At 44.3% G+C, this 16,439-nt stretch overlaps 2 protein-coding genes across 2 annotated transcripts; one reads left to right on the forward strand and one right to left on the reverse strand.

The window, feature by feature from the left end:
- Positions 1-6,051: 6,051 nt before the first annotated feature.
- LOC141340350 (G-protein coupled receptor 183) lies at positions 6,052-7,050 on the reverse strand. Its single transcript, XM_073845281.1, has one exon. It carries the CDS (start codon positions 7,048-7,050, stop codon positions 6,052-6,054), a length of 999 nt encoding a protein of 332 aa, XP_073701382.1.
- Positions 7,051-7,541: 491 nt separating this feature from the next.
- On the forward strand, positions 7,542-12,600 carry LOC141341234 (uncharacterized). Its single transcript, XM_073846385.1, has 2 exons — positions 7,542-7,885; positions 8,099-12,600. Exon 2 carries the CDS (start codon positions 8,119-8,121, stop codon positions 12,385-12,387), a length of 4,269 nt encoding a protein of 1,422 aa, XP_073702486.1. The 5' UTR covers positions 7,542-7,885; positions 8,099-8,118; the 3' UTR covers positions 12,388-12,600.
- The last annotated feature ends 3,839 nt before the right edge of the window (positions 12,601-16,439 follow it).

Below are 16,439 nucleotides of genomic sequence, written 5' to 3' on the forward strand. Positions count from 1 at the left end.
TCTAACTGAAGTAAACTATAAAGTTAACCAGAGACTGTATAGCATACTAGACTAATAGAAGGTGGCAATAGGATGAAGGCTGACTTTAAAGGAATTGTTCACCAAAAATAAAAAATGCTGAAAATGTGCTCACCCTTAGGCCATCTAAGATGTAGACAAGCTTGTTTCTTCATCTAAACAGATTTGGAGAAATATTTGCATTACATCACTAAATCCTCTGCAGTGAATGGGTGCCTTCAGAATGAGCAAACAACAGCTAATAAAAACTTCACAGTAATTCTCCTTAATTTCTTGTTAAGTGAGAAGCCGCATCTTGGATGACCTTAGGGTGAGTCAATTTTCAGCTAATTTTCATTTTTAGGTGAATTATTCCTTTAATTTGACATTTTAGTCTGTAGATATGCCTCCTTTAGGTTGTATATGAGCAGCAGCACCAATAAATAACACCAATAAAGTACAACTACTTCATGGCCATTTTAAATTGGAACATGATAATAAATGACTGATATCCTGATTATTTTGTGTAAATGTGTTGGTGTTTTAAAGTTTGAATAATTGTTTATACAGACCCCATGATTAAGTTTACTGCTTACATTTTTCTTGCTTCATTCATTATGTGACCTAATTTTATATTGTTGCCACATATAGCTTCAGGATGTTAGCAGTAGAATGCATTTCCCCTTTTCAATATATTTAATTTCTCAAATCACTTTCACACATCAGATAACACAGGTCTCCCTGTAGTAAGCCGCACTTGTATGATTCATTTGATTAAAGGATGTTGCTTTTCTTATCTCCGTCTATGAATTATACTTTTTTTTTTTTTTTTAGCCCGTTGTGCCCCGTGTCCACATTGCTAATAGAGTAGTTCACCAAAAATGAAAATTTGCTGAAGATTTACTCACCCTTGGGCCATCCGAGATTTTTTGTTTCTTCATCAGAAGAGATTTTCAAAAATTTAACATTACAACCAGCTTATCAATAGATCCTCTGCAGTGAATGGGTGCCATCAGAATGAGAGTTCAAACACCTGATAAAAACATCAATCCAAAGTCCTTTATGATTCATTTGATTAAAGTATGTTGCTTTTCTTATGAATTACATTCCTTTTGCATTGCCCTTACCACAATGTTAAAATTTGTATAAGAGTAACCTTTTTTCCACTACAGCATGTTTATATATGTGTATATATAATTATTTCATATGCAATATATATATAATAAATTCTTCACAAAGAATATTAAACATGTAGGTTCAAAAGTGCACAATAGATGTGTCCAACCAGGATGCCACAGCTTCCTGTTCACACGAGACAGAAGTTGAGAACTTCTTCATAAATGCCCACAGCACGCATACAAAAATACAAAACTAAATACACATTGTACCAAATACACTTTGTACCAAAACCAAAAACAGGTAGGAGATTTAAGAATATAACAGTGTGGGGCTGCATGCAATCTTTGAGGTGCCATAGACTTTGGTCAGAACAGATGCCATATTGAATTTTACATGAATAAAAATGAAAGGACATTTTTGTTTGTTTAACAGTGGTAATTTTTTTTATTATTATTATGATTTTTTTTTTTTTTTTTTACAATTGAACACACTGTACTTCTGTCCCTCACGGCCTTCTTTTCTTTCCTGTCAACAAAGTATGGTACTACCCTGACTAAGGTCTATGACTTCCAGACTGAAAGGTGGAGTTGCTGGTTGCTTTTTTAGCAGAGAGTATTTCTGTCATCACTGAAGGAAATGTTGAACTCAATTAATCTAAATTAAAGGAACCGTATTAAGAATTGTGGCCAAAACTGGTACTGCAATCACTTTCAAAATACTGTAGAACGGTGTATCCCCTCCCTCTCCCCCCTGACTTGAGGTTGCCAGCTAAGTTGCAGGATCCAGCAGGAACCTAGGCTGCTACAAGGAGCTTCTAATGGCAAGTGACGTGTCCTACACAGTCATTTTTTTTCTTCTGTTAATTATGTTTATGCTTCACGAGAGATGTTTTGCGAAGTAATTATTTATCGCAAAAATGTACTAACGGCGATTAGCCAAATATTTCGTAAAGATGTACTGTAACACCATGTCTACACCGGACGCGAGCGGCGTGGCGCGACGCGACAAAATACAATAGAACCTATTCTGTCTACACTGGATGCGGCGTGTCACGGCTAATCCCCGTCAGTAATCTGCTGCCGCATTCTATTTATGGCGTGCTCACACAAAGTTTAAATGATTTGCAATGGTCGCTTTGTCGTGTCCAGTGTGGACAGACTTTAGCTGTTGCGGTGCGACAACTGTCGCGTTCGGTGTAGACACGGTGTAATACCACATTTCAGTCGAACATAGATTGTTTTCATACCCTGCTAGGGGTGCGATATAAAGTTTTTTATGAATGCATTTAGCTTGGGCGACCGTGGAAAATCCAATCTGTACAGAAGCAAAGTTAGCCAAACATAGATGAATCTTACCTGTCCAGGAGAAAATTAGCAACGTTGGCGTCTGTCTTCAAATTCTTCTCCGTTTTCAGCCGTCTCCATCTTTCAAAGGCATCTCCTATACAAATCCTTGTTTTATTTCGGACTTTGTCACGACGTATTTCGGATTCATAATGAGGCTTTTAGGTTTGTAACGTTATACATGTTTTATCCGATACGTTCATAGCTGCAGCTGGAACAGAGCTGGCAACCCGGATGACGAAACTCTACTGACTTGGAGGGTGGTGCCTCAGACCAAAACACAAAATGACAACAATAACATCAGTTGTGGGCTGCAACTGTCACTTTTAATTGACAATATCCTGGCCTTACCACTGTTGTCAGTTATAAGTATTTGAAATGAACATGATTTCTTAATGTCTAGTGACATGTCAGGGCCATTTTATGATTAACTGAAATAAATTTCTTACATACAGTACCTTTAAGACAACAAAACCTATATCCATTCATATTTTTGAAGATTAAATTTGAGTCCACGATTTTGAAAAATACCCAATTGCATTTTGCCAGTGGCGCATTCCATCTACGAGAATCTATGAAACGCATTATTTGTCTGTTTTCCAAGATTACATTCAATATTAAAAACATTTAAAAGTTATCATAAAGCATAATGCTATTTTTAAATTCACAAACGCTATGATTAATTGAAATAAATATATACGATTCAGGTTTTATATATGTGCTTTAATTATTTACATGTGAGTAGGTTATGTAGGCTCGTCTCAGGGCAGCTCTGTTCACAGTAAATGCTGCTCTGCACACTCTGCATGTGTGGAGCGTCCCCCATCTCTGCATATTGTTGTAAGTTTGGATTTATTATAATGTTCATCTGGGAATGCAACATTCCCCATTTAATCAGATTTCAATCATTTATAAACCTAATTTATAAACACATGAGAATACATCAATATTTTTCTCAGTAAGCTAACTGTTCATCACAATTTCAAAATAAAAGTTTATACCCTCGCTCTTGAGTTTTGATGCCCACATATTTAAGAAATTACAGTGACTATAGCTGTTCTGCCGTTAAGAATGGCTAAATATTAAAGATTACCTAGACATTTGAAATGTTGTTTTGTCCAAATTACACAAGGATTAGATGAAAAGGCAAAGTGTAAAAATGTCAGGCTGTTGGCGCCCTCTGCAGTCATTTGTTGTCATTACAGTTTGATGGAAACCATTTGACTACTTGCTTTTGATACATTATTTAAACTACTTATTATTGCCTCATTGCTGTTATGTATGTATTTTAGTTCACTTAGGTCTCTATATTTACGTTATATTACAACAAAAAAATATTACTTGATTGTCAGAATAATCGACCGATCAAAAAAGATGATTGTTTGGATTACCTCCCCAAGATCCTCTCTCAGTAGAAGAGGTTGAGGCATTCGTTTCTTTTATACTGTTTGCAGTATTGTGAACTAATATGCCTGTTTATGTGTAAAATCAAAAGTAAACAACAACTTCTGGAAAAGCTAGGGCAGGAAATGTCACAAGAAACGTCAGAAGAAAAGTTTGTTTTATTTTTATATACCAACTGGGGCGGGCTTATCTGAAAACAGATAATACCACAATAAAAGACTGACGTAAAAAACACAAAAAAACCCAGATAATTATTTCCTTCGCTAATCGCTGACTGGGGATTAGGGCGTTATGGTGGACGCGTGAATGCAGCAAACCACTATTACTCATTTCTCAGATGAAGAGGATGTTGGCAGACAAATAGCTAAAAAGAAGAATTAAGGTGGAAAATATTAATGTAAAATTGAAAATAAATAAATATCAATGATCATAAATATCAATACTCATGTGATCTAGTTAATGTAATGAGGTGCAAAAATTGTATTCATTTGACAATTTTTGTTGGCGTGAGCGTGTTGTACCACATATTTGAGGAAAATAAAGGGTGTTAGTGTGTGGTTAGGTTGACAAAATGTCATTTAGTGCTTTAGATAGTGTGTATTTAAATTCTAATTATATTCTTTGCATATACTCTACAAAGACAATTTTACCACCCACATTGCTTGCCACCTACATCCTTGTGTTCTGTAGGCTTCTGCATACTTGCCACATTCTCCGCATTTTTTTATAGACATGTAGCTTCATGGAATACACAACAAAGTCGAGCAAACCACCTGTCACAGCTAAAAAAGACATTTCATGTGTCTGTGGTTAGGTTGATATCCTGTTCTGAAGCTCAGGTGAAATTAAGCAGGAAAAAGAACACTGCTGCCATGTGTGTACGCTTAACACCCACGTGCTCCCTTCAAACACGTGCTGGTGTGCGCATTTTGGTCCTTGCTGCCCACACAGAAGAGTGTGATGGTGAAGTCATCACCGTTTCGTAGTAACCCTGTTTCAGTTGATATGTCAGAGTGAACCAAGTGGCATGACATTCTAAGAAATGCTGTGATGTGATTCTGGTTATAGATAAATCACTTCTTGTTGTGGCACTCAGAGGCTTGTTGTGCATTCCTTGGGGTTGATAACTAAATGGCAAATTAGGTCATCAGAAACATTTTTCTCATTTCTTGTCGTGTTGCGTAGGCAGCTAAAGATGATAAGTGAAAGAAAACATGAGAACATGTAAATGAACCTCTTTAATTGATATTCAAAGAAAGTAAAAAAAAAAAAAGTTGTTTTGCACAAATGACAGTTTACAAAAGCTTTAAATTCCCAAATGGAAAATGCTGTTGTAGGGGTTGCTCAAAATGTTTACATGCACATCGTGAGCGTCTTTAAAGCAAAGCAGTATTTACACAGCAGCTTACAGAAATGTCAATAGGTATTTACATACACCTACATAATTGTTCATTCTTACTCAGAATGGTCTTCTAGCCTCCTTGACCTTTATGTGGGACTTTTCCAATTAATTAATTATAGGGGCTAGTTCACTCTAAAATGAAAGTTCTGTTATCATTTACTCACCATCATGTCATTCCAAGAAGACTGTAATTTATTTTGAGAACAAATGAAGATATTAATGTTTATTTGGGCTGATTATCAGACAAACCAATCATGCCTCTTCAGAAGGATCGATATTCATTTTTTTGAATATGTTCATTTGTGATCTGAGGATGAACAATTTTCGTGTGAGTTTGGAACAACATGAGGGTGAGTAAATGATACATTTTTTTATTGTGTACTTTTAAGTCTCTGAATTTCTATTGACGTCAATGGCAGGCCTACCTGACCAAGTGAAAAAATGAGAATCCAACAGCATGTTGATCATTCAAAGAAATATCTTACACAAACAATTCAGTTAAAAATGCATATGAGCGACAAATTCATAATGACCACAGAAAAGCTAAATGCCAACAAAAAGTGGTCGTATTTTGCCAGATATATCGTAAATTCACACTAAATGTGGTTCACACAAAAATCCCAAAACAAAATAACATCAGTGCTAAGAAATGGTAAAACATTTGCTCAGAAATATAAGGTATGAAACTCTGTACTCTACAGCGACCCAACCGCATTTTCACACATGTGCACAGACATTTCCTCTGCAGTTTGCACTATCAGATTTTTCTGCGTATAATATTGTCCCTCATGTGTTACTACTACTGTTGTCCTGCATGCTCTTGGAGGATGCCGAAATGGAAATGTAGCTCTTAAAAAGACTCATGACTCTATGCTTGTATGTTTTGATGGCAAAAAAGTAAATAATAGGGTCAAGGCAGCTGTTAAAGTTCATCACGGCAACGGTTATCTGCAGGGTCATTTTCAAAGTCTTTAACTCCTCACAAGAGGGCTCATTGGAGAGCCTTCTCAGTGCAAACTGCATGATGTTGATGTGGTAGGGACTGAAACACACCACGAAGCTCAGCAGAATTAGCAGGATCATATTTTTGGCCCTGCTGTTGCTCCCAGACTTGCTGGTCACTGGGTTTTCCTTGGCCGTCTTGTAAAGCTTGCAGCTGACCCGACTGTAGCAACTCAGGATGAGCCCCAGTGGCAAGCAAAACCCAAAGATGCAAGCGAACAGAAGAACGTATGCCATCCTGTGGTTATCAAAATTAGAGAACTCCATGCACGTTCGATGAGTGGTTCTGTCTTCCACGATGCTCTTGAAGAGCAGAGGAGATGTCTCAAGAAGCACCAACACCCAAACGAGAAAGCAGATACCTCGCACGACTTTGGTTTTCCTCAGCCTTTGACATCTCTGACGGTGCAGCATGGCCAAGTAGCGATCTACACTGATGCAGGTCATAAAGGCGATGCTGGCATAGGTATTGCAGTAGAAGATCATAGCGGTCAGCCTGCACAAGAATTCTCCAAAGGGCCAGTCGAAGCCTCGGATGTAGTAGGTGATCCTGCCGGGAAGAGCCAAGGTGAAGAGGGTGTCGGAGACGGCCAGGTTGATCAGATATATCATGGTGGAGTTCATCTTTTGCTTCTTCTGACAGGTGATGCAGAGGACCAGGCTGTTACCTGCCACACTGATGACAAAAATCAGGCTGTAGAAGATGGGAAAGATGATCCGAGCAGACTCCTTGTAGATGAAGACATCGCAAGTCTGGTTTGTGTTGCTGTCATTCACTGGCATTGTCTGTTTTGGAGCTTGATCTGTCATATTGATCTGTCAGACAAAACTGTTAACATGACAAAAAAGTTTAAAAATGTTCAGTAAAATGAGGTATTTATGTATTTATTGTTATGGAAACTTTTAGAGCACAGTATTTTGCATATATGCAATATAAATTGAGATCCAAAAGTAGTCAATAATTGTCTCATACTCACAAAAAGTTTGATGGTCTGTCTCTCTTCGAATTGGAAAGTGGTGTGACTGAGTTAGTAAGCGTTTTTGCTGAATTACTTCAAAAGGAACCCACCCCCTTGAACCTGATTGGTTAAGCTCAATTGGGGTTAGGTAAGGTATCCTGTCTCTCTTAGAGTGAAATGGTAATTTAAAACTTTTTTCCCTTTTTTTAAATGTTTTTTTTTTTTCTTGCCTTTAGTTTGAATTACTATAACATGCATGTTTTTATTAAACTTATATAACGTAAATGCTGTTTGCCATTTACACATTGTGGCGGGAGTCCCGAGGAACAATCAGCGTCGCCCTGGCAACTCATCAGGAACACCTGCAACTGCTCAACACGGACCAATCGATCACGGCGAGATCTCCTTTATAAACGAGCCCCAAAGGACAGAAGGGTGAGAAGCTTCTCCAAAGAGCTAAAACGCTTACCGTCTCTCTCTATCGTTCCTTTCACAGACTCGCCGTGACGATTGGGCCGCACCCAGCCTGGACCGCTTTCACTCGGGGTGACCGCACGTTCCTGCACTCACCCCTCACTGGCCACAGTCACCAAAGAGCACGAAGGGACAGAGGATTCACGAGACACCGAGCACCGAAGACGCCACATCGCCCTTTCCCCGTATTATCTCCTTCACTTCTGCACTATTGTCAATAAACGCACCCTCCGGGGCTCACCTAAACCTCTTGTTCTGTCGTGCTATTCCCCGCCCGGCCACAAGGTGGTGGAGAATGCGGGCAACGTGACGGGCCTGGGAAGCCGACGAACAAGACACTCTTTGTTTACACCGCCATCTTGCCTCGTCTCTCACTTCCGGTTTTTTCTGTTTTTCAGGCGCGCTCCTCCCCGGCAGAATGGAGGACATTGTGAAACAGCTGGCAGAGGTTAGCGTCCGCCAGCAACAGTGTTTTGAGCTTTTGACCGAACAACACGGCCAAATTCAAGGTTATTTAGCAGAACTACGACTACCAGCCGCTCAACATATTCCCCTACCTGATCCCCGCGTCACTGCTGCTCGGCTTTTACCCAAGCTAACCGCAGATGATGATATTGAGGCTTACCTCAAAATGTTTGAGTCAGTCGCTCGTACAGAGGGCTGGGCTAGAGGTACTTGGGCTGCGTTACTGGCACCGTTGCTTTCGGGGGAAGCTCAGCGTGCTTACTTTTCATTACCTGCGTCTTCTCAAAGTAATTATAATGAACTGAAAAGAGAAATTTTAGGCCGCTTAGGGCTATCAGCGACCACTGCCGCCCAGCGCTTCCATGAGTGGGAATTCAAAGCGCGGTTGCCAGTACGCACCCAAGCCGCCGATCTGATGCGGTTAGCCGAACACTGGCTGCTAGAGGACTCGCCATCCCCCTCCCAAGTCGCCGAGCGGGTAGTGGTTGACCGGATGCTGAGAGCGCTCCCGCGCTCGATGAGGCAGGCTGCCGGCATGCGGGGCCCAAAGTCCATCGCAGAGCTCGTCGAGGCGGTCGAACTGGCGGACGCAGCCTATCATCGGGAGGCCGGGGAGCGAGCGCCGCCTTTTCCCCGGAGGGTGCCCCAGGAGCGACGGCCGCCAGAGGGCATCCCACGACCAGTGCGCAGACCGTCCAGCCCCCGCGACGAACCGATGCCCACGGACCCACCGTCTCCGCCTGTGAAGCCTTGGATGGCGGGCTGTGTGGTTCACCGCAGGACCCCCCGTGGAGCCCCGATGACCACGGTGAAAATTCAAGGCCGCTCCTGTCAAGCTTTACTGGACTCAGGAAGTGCCGTGTCCCTAGCAAGGCCCGGCACGCTGGAACCCCGGCCTAGTCCCAAAGCTGTAATGCCCATTACTTGTGTCCACGGAGATACCCGCCAGGTATTTACTAATCTTCTCACCTTCCACAAAGGTCGTAAAGCCTGGACTCTGGAAGTTGGCGTCCTCAAGGACCTACCTGTGCCGCTGCTACTGGGACGGGACTGGCCGGGGTTGGAGGCCGCCCTAGCCGAAACCACACAGCCCGCCCGTCCACGCCGACGCCTACGTCGCCAGCCGTCGCGGGGGTCTGAGAGCCCACACAGCCTGCTGACAACCGACAGTGGGAGAGAGGGTGAGTCCCCCGCCCGTGATACTAACCTTTTCCATAATGTTTTCCAGCAGGTTACGGGTGGGGGAGACTTTGGAAGAGCCCAGAAGGAAGACGACAGGCTGAAACACTGCTGGCGGCAAGTACGCGTCCTTGAAGGCCAGGACGTCCTTCCGGCCCCTCACCCTCTCCCACACTTCGTCGTGCAAAACGGTCTGCTGTACTGTGTCGCGGAGCGGCGGGGGGAGGTAAAACGTCTTCTCGTTGTCCCCAAGGAGAAAACGGAGACAGTCCTGGAGCTGGCGCATGCTCACCCCATGGCTGGACACCTGGGCGCCCAGAATACCGTGCAACGTATCCGTGATAGATTCCACTGGCCGGGACTCGAAGCAGAGGTCAAGAGGTTCTGCCAGGCCTGCCCAGCATGCCAACGGACATCCCCACGGAAACCTCCCCCCAGCCCACTCATCCCTTTACCCATCATTGGGGTGCCCTTTGAGCGGATCGGGATGGACATCGTAGGGCCGTTGCCGAGGTCTGGCCGGGGCCACGAGCACATCCTCGTCATTGTAGACTACGCCACCCGGTATCCAGAGGCCGTTCCGCTACGCCAAGCCAACGCGAAATCCATCGCCCGGGAACTGTTCCTGCTGTGTAGCCGGGTGGGGCTACCGTCGGAGATACTGACCGACCAGGGAACGCCCTTCATGTCCCGGCTAATGGCTGACCTCTGCCGGCTGCTGAAGGTACGACAAATCCGCACATCAGTCTACCACCCTCAGACCGACGGGCTCGTCGAGAGGTTCAATCAGACCCTGAAGCAGATGTTGCGGAAGGTAGCTGCTGAGGACAAGAAAGATTGGGACCTCCTCCTCCCCTATGTGCTGTTCGGAGTCCGAGAAGTTCCCCAGGCGTCCACGGGGTTCACCCCATTTGAGCTCCTCTTTGGACGACAACCCCGCGGCCTCCTCGACGTGGCCCGAGAGGCCTGGGAGCAGCAGCCGGCAGTCTACCGGACCGTCGTTGAGCATGTGCAAGATATGAGGAGTAAAATCGACCGCGTCATGCCATTAGTCCGGGAACATCTGGTGAAGTCCCAGCAAGCCCAGCAACGTCTGTACAACCGGGCGGCCCAACCGCGGGAGTTCCACCCAGGTGACAAGGTGATGGTCTTGGTCCCCAACGTAGCCTGCAAGTTCCTGGCACAGTGGCAAGGACCCTATACAGTGGAGGAACGAGTCGGCCCGGTGAACTACAGGGTAAGACAGCCCGGCCGAAGGCAGGCTGTACAACTATATCATGTCAATTTGCTGAAGAAATGGGTCGGGGACCGAGACCAAGTGGCCGCCCTAGCCGTCCAAGAGCCCGCGGTTGTGGACGCCAACCCTAACCTCTCGGCCGCCCAGAAGACGGAGCTGCGGCACCTGGTCGGTCAGTTCCAAGACGTCTTCTCCGACACCCCCGGCCAGACTAACGTCCTCTCCCATGACATCCACACTCCTCCAGGCGTCGTCGTCCGGCAACGGCCCTATCGAGTCCCAGAGGCCCGCCGGCAGGCTATAGAGCAGGAGGTCCAAAAAATGCTCAAACTGGGGGTAATTGAGCCATCCCGGAGCCCTTGGTCCAGCCCGATCGTCCTCGTCCCGAAGCCAGACGGCACCCTGCGCTTCTGTAATGACTACCGGCGCCTCAATGAAGTCTCTGCCTTCGACAGCTACCCCATGCCCCGAGTGGACGAACTCCTAGAGCGCCTGGGAAGGGCCCGGTATATCACAACACTCGACCTGACAAAGGGCTATTGGCAAGTCCCCCTTTCTTCCGAAGCCCGACCAAAAACAGCCTTCTCCACTCCGTCTGGCCACTGGCAATACCGGACCCTTCCCTTCGGCTTGCACGGGGCACCCGCAACATTTCAACGCCTCATGGATGTCGTCCTTCGCCCCCATCAGACATACGCGGCGGCGTACCTTGACGACGTAGTCATCCACTCGGAGGCATGGGAGGACCACCTGGAGCGGCTCCGCAGGGTGCTGTCTGAGCTCCGTCGGGCTGGACTGACCGCCAACCCCCGCAAGTGTCACCTAGCCTACAACGAAGCACGCTACCTGGGGTTCACGGTCGGGAGAGGACTCATACGACCACAGGAAAACAAAGTAAAGGCCGTCCTGGACACCCCCCGGCCCACCAACAAGACCCAGGTACGTGCCTTCTTGGGGTTGGCGGGCTATTACCGGTGTTTTATCCCCAGTTTCTCCTCTATAGCTGCCCCCCTGACGGACCTGACCAGGAAGGGACAGCCAGAACGGGTCCACTGGAATGATTACGCGGAGCGGGCCTTTACACGCATTAAGGAAGCCTTGACCACGGAACCCGTCCTGAGAGCTCCAGACTTCGGCTGTCCCTTCTTGCTCCAGACGGATGCCTCTGACACGGGGTTGGGAGCCGTGCTCTCCCAGGTCCAGGAGGGAGAAGAGCATCCTGTCATGTACATCAGCCGTAAGCTGTCCCAGGCCGAGAAGAAATACGCGGCCGTGGAAAAGGAAGCCCTCGCCATCAAGTGGGCAGTCCTGGAGCTAAAATATTACTTACTGGGTCGACATTTTACTCTCTTTACAGATCACGCCCCCCTACAGTGGATGGCCCGAGCAAAAGACACGAACGCCAGAGTCACAAGGTGGTTCCTTTCGCTCCAGGACTTCCACTTCGATGTGCGCCACCGAGCCGGCACCAGCAACACCAACGCAGACGGGCTCTCTCGGTCCTGGGCAGCATACGCAGGTCTGTCAGGGGTCACTTCCCCCCCACCCCCAGTCTCCCCCTTTTCTTCTCTCCTCCAGAACCAGGACGTCGCTTGGGGGGGGGAGTGTGGCGGGAGTCCCGAGGAACAATCAGCGTCGCCCTGGCAACTCATCAGGAACACCTGCAACTGCTCAACACGGACCAATCGATCACGGCGAGATCTCCTTTATAAACGAGCCCCAAAGGACAGAAGGGTGAGAAGCTTCTCCAAAGAGCTAAAACGCTTACCGTCTCTCTCTATCGTTCCTTTCACAGACTCGCCGTGACGATTGGGCCGCACCCAGCCTGGACCGCTTTCACTCGGGGTGACCGCACGTTCCTGCACTCACCCCTCACTGGCCACAGTCACCAAAGAGCACGAAGGGACAGAGGATTCACGAGACACCGAGCACCGAAGACGCCACATCGCCCTTTCCCCGTATTATCTCCTTCACTTCTGCACTATTGTCAATAAACGCACCCTCCGGGGCTCACCTAAACCTCTTGTTCTGTCGTGCTATTCCCCGCCCGGCCACAACATTCAGAGAAATTCCAGGTAAAATCTACTAAAAGTTTCAGTGGTCATGTTCACTATAATCTTAAATGTCAAAGTATACTCATTTTTTCATTATTAACAGACAAAGAAACAGGCTACACCTGCGATAATAGCCTACCTCTCTTTCTGGTTATTACAGCTCACGTACAACCACAAGCTCTTATTTCTGCAGCGCTGACCCAGTTAACATGCCAACAAGTATGTTGAGGTACTTTTGCAGGGCTTAACAACATCCCTTTTCAAAACCATGAGGATAAATGTAACACACCCCAGGCACGGGAAGCACACATGTTGCCAACTGCTTTGGGAGGACCAAAAGAAGTCACTTTAAGCATTTAGTTTAACTGAAAACAAATCTTACATGGTTGTGCAACTTTGATTTAGTATCAAAACACAGGTAGTCTGCAGAACCCAGCGAGCAAGTCAGGCTGCTGATAACATCTGTGGTTTATAACCACACCATACCTCATCCTCATGTTCGATACATGGCAGCAGTTTCCCAATCACTTGGTTTTCTGTTGATGAAAGTAGTCAAAAACAACAAAAAGTACTGTCTTCATTTCACAATAGTAAAAAACGAGAAGGAATGTACGAGAGATGTTCACTTCAAGATATCCCTGTGGTATTTATCTTGCACAGAGCCTGGCACTATATGCGCTTTTTTATAATCTCTGAACATAACAGCAACGGCTGTGCAATTTGCTACAGATTATATTAACACATTTCCATTAGTCATTATAGGTTTTCATAAAACTGTAGTTTTGGTAATTCTTTACAGCAAGGTTCAGTTAGTTAAAAATATTAATGCATTCGATATCATGAGTTAGTAATGACCAATACTTTTCCAGTGTTTATTAATCTTGTTTAATCATAGGCATAATTAGATAAGCATGGTATTAGGATTGTTATATTATTTCTGTGACCTTTGAGGCACCAAACAGTATTGCAAAAACAATGATTATTTCCAATGTTTCCCACAAAACTTTTCTAGTTGTTCTAATAAACAGGTAACCACAGCTGGGTAGATTACTTACAAATTGCAATCCGTTACTGATACCAAATTACATGACAAAAATTGTAGTTAGTAACGTAATCCATTACATTACACATTTTAGGTAATATAATCAGACCACTTTAGATTACATTTTACCTATGCCTTTCGCATTGATTTATATAGTATAAACTTGTACCATATATTGATATAAAGATACTAAGAGTAAAGGCCTTTCCACACTGAGCGCAAAGCGAAAATGTGAGGTGAAGTGCAGACAAATGGTGCTTTCACACCGAGCCTGAACCGATTGTTCGCCTTCTGCTAATTCGCACCTGCACGCTAAGTGGCGTCGACCAACAATGCTTTTTTTCCTCAGATATGTATCTTGTATATGGATTCCACATCATCCGCTGCTCAGTATACAGCATTAATTTACCTTTGGTTATACGCCAGAAACACAAACTATAATAAATTTATAATGCCTACAAGAAAACATCTTAAAGGGATAGTTCACCCAAAAATTAATATTTTATGTTTATCTGCTTACCCCCAGGCTCGTGACGATACATTGAGGTCTTAAGACACAAAATGATTGTTGTGTGCAAAAAAGTGAACAGTATTTATATCATTATTGGTTGGTCTGACCGAAAAGTAACAGTTTCAAAAGTATTGGAATCATGTAGGACATTTAGGGTGAAGCTCACGAAGGACTGTGTATTATGCAGTAGTTTTGTCACACAAAGGGTTTTTAGATACTGAAAGTGACGAGACACACATGAAAGTCAGTATAGGAGTCTGACTTTTTTCTGTTTGTTCAGAAAGTTTCCCTGTTTGTTGTGAATGTGCTCCATACAGCTGAACGTTCTGGTGGATCAGAGGTAAATAATGTTATACTGTTCAGTTTTTTGCACAGACCGATTGTTTTGTGTCTTAAGACTTCATTGTATTGTCACAAGCCTCAGGGTTTAATTTGGTTTTGTTTGTGTGTGATTTTTTTACTCTTAAAAATTTGGTAACCATTGACTTCCATTATATGACTGACAGACTGCAACGGTTTAAGTTAAAAATCTTTGTTTGCGTTCTACTAAAGAAACAAATTCATCTTGGATGCCCTGGGGGTAAGCAGTTAAACATCAGATTTTCATTTTTGGGTGTGTGGAAGAAAAATTAATTTTACTTATCATATATGCTTATGCATTGTGTAAGTTTCTGCTTTATCTAAACCTGCTCTGAAGATGACATGAAGTAAAGGTATCAGGGCCCCAAAACAAAGATTTGAGTCTTGGGAATATGATATAGTAGAATGTGTTTCTCTGTTTCCTTACTATGTGTGGAAAATTACTGGCTGTTAGGAGATGTAACCTTGAAGACTAGGGAAGAGATATAAAAGTGGAGGAAACCCTCCCTTCTTGGTCACACTCGGCAGCAACCTGTGTTTCTGTATGACTGTCTGACCTTTCTTGCAAGAAATAAACCTTTAAAAAGACTCTAAGTGTGAATTTGTCTCTTATGCAATGAGAGTCGTTGGATTTTTGCCACGACAGGTGAACTATCCCTTTAAAATAGAAATAGAAATAAAAGTAGCATCATGCCAAATTTAAAAATGTATATAATTATTAAAGGAGTAGTCCACTTTCAGAACAACAATTTACAGATAATTTACTCACCCCCCTGTCATCCAAGATATTTATGTCTTTTTTTCTTCAGTCGTCAAGAAATTATGTTTTTTGAGATAAACATTTATGGAAATTTCTCCATATAATGGACTTAAATGGTGCCCCGATTTTTGAATCTTCAAAATGCCGTTTAAATGCAGTTTAAATGCAGCTTCAAATGGCTGTAAACAATCCCAGCCGACGAAGAAGGGTCTTGTCTACCGAAACGTTCGGTCATTTTCTTAGAAAAATATATTTTTACATACCTTTTAAGCACTGAAACTCGTCCAGCACTAGGGCTTGTAGTGCGCGTTCCCGACTTTACTTACTGCGTCCACCGTGCTCTGCAACGCAGCGGATGCTTGAAGCAGTCCCATCACCTTACTCGCCGATTGTTTGTAACAGTGGAACAGATGTGGTCCAGTCGTGACAGCACTGAGATTCCTGCTCCGCTGGAAATGGCTGGCATTTTCCACACTTGCACCACCATCTCGTCTCGTTTGAACGCGGTCTGCCCGAGGCTTGTGTCGCCGCCGCGGCTGTCGCAGTTTTCTCTCTCTCACAGAGTTCAACGTCTGTGTATCCGGCTCAAAAAGTTAGGAAACGGTGAAAAACTCCATCTCATGTGCTCCTCCAGCTTCAAAGTTGTCCGGCATCGTTGTACTTTATGTTGTACCTTGTTGCTAAAGAGTATTTGATTGCGTTGCACTTCTCTCTTCTCAAGTTCGCTTTGTAAACACTGGGTCTGTAGTTTCGCATACGTCACACGTGACCTTTCGACGTGAGTACGTAAAGTCGGGAACGCGCACTACAAGCCCTAGTGCTAGACGAGTTTCAGTGCTTAAAAGGTATATAAAAATATATTTTTCTAAGAAAATGACCGAACGTTGCGGTAGACAAGACCCTTCTTCGTCGGCTGGGATCGTTTACAGCCGTTTAAACAGCATTTTGAAGGTTCAAAAATCGGGGCACCATTTAAGTCCATTATATGGAGAAATTTCCATAAATGTTTATCTCAAAAAACATAATTTCTTGACGACTGAAGAAAAAAAGACATAAACATCTTGGATGACAAGGGGGTTGTCACAGGGAGGGTCAGAGACGTGCGGATCCATTTGCAGCATTTATTGAGAA

This window comes from Garra rufa, chromosome 8 (assembly GCF_049309525.1).
Source record: "Garra rufa chromosome 8, GarRuf1.0, whole genome shotgun sequence".
NCBI lineage: Eukaryota > Metazoa > Chordata > Actinopteri > Cypriniformes > Cyprinidae > Garra > Garra rufa.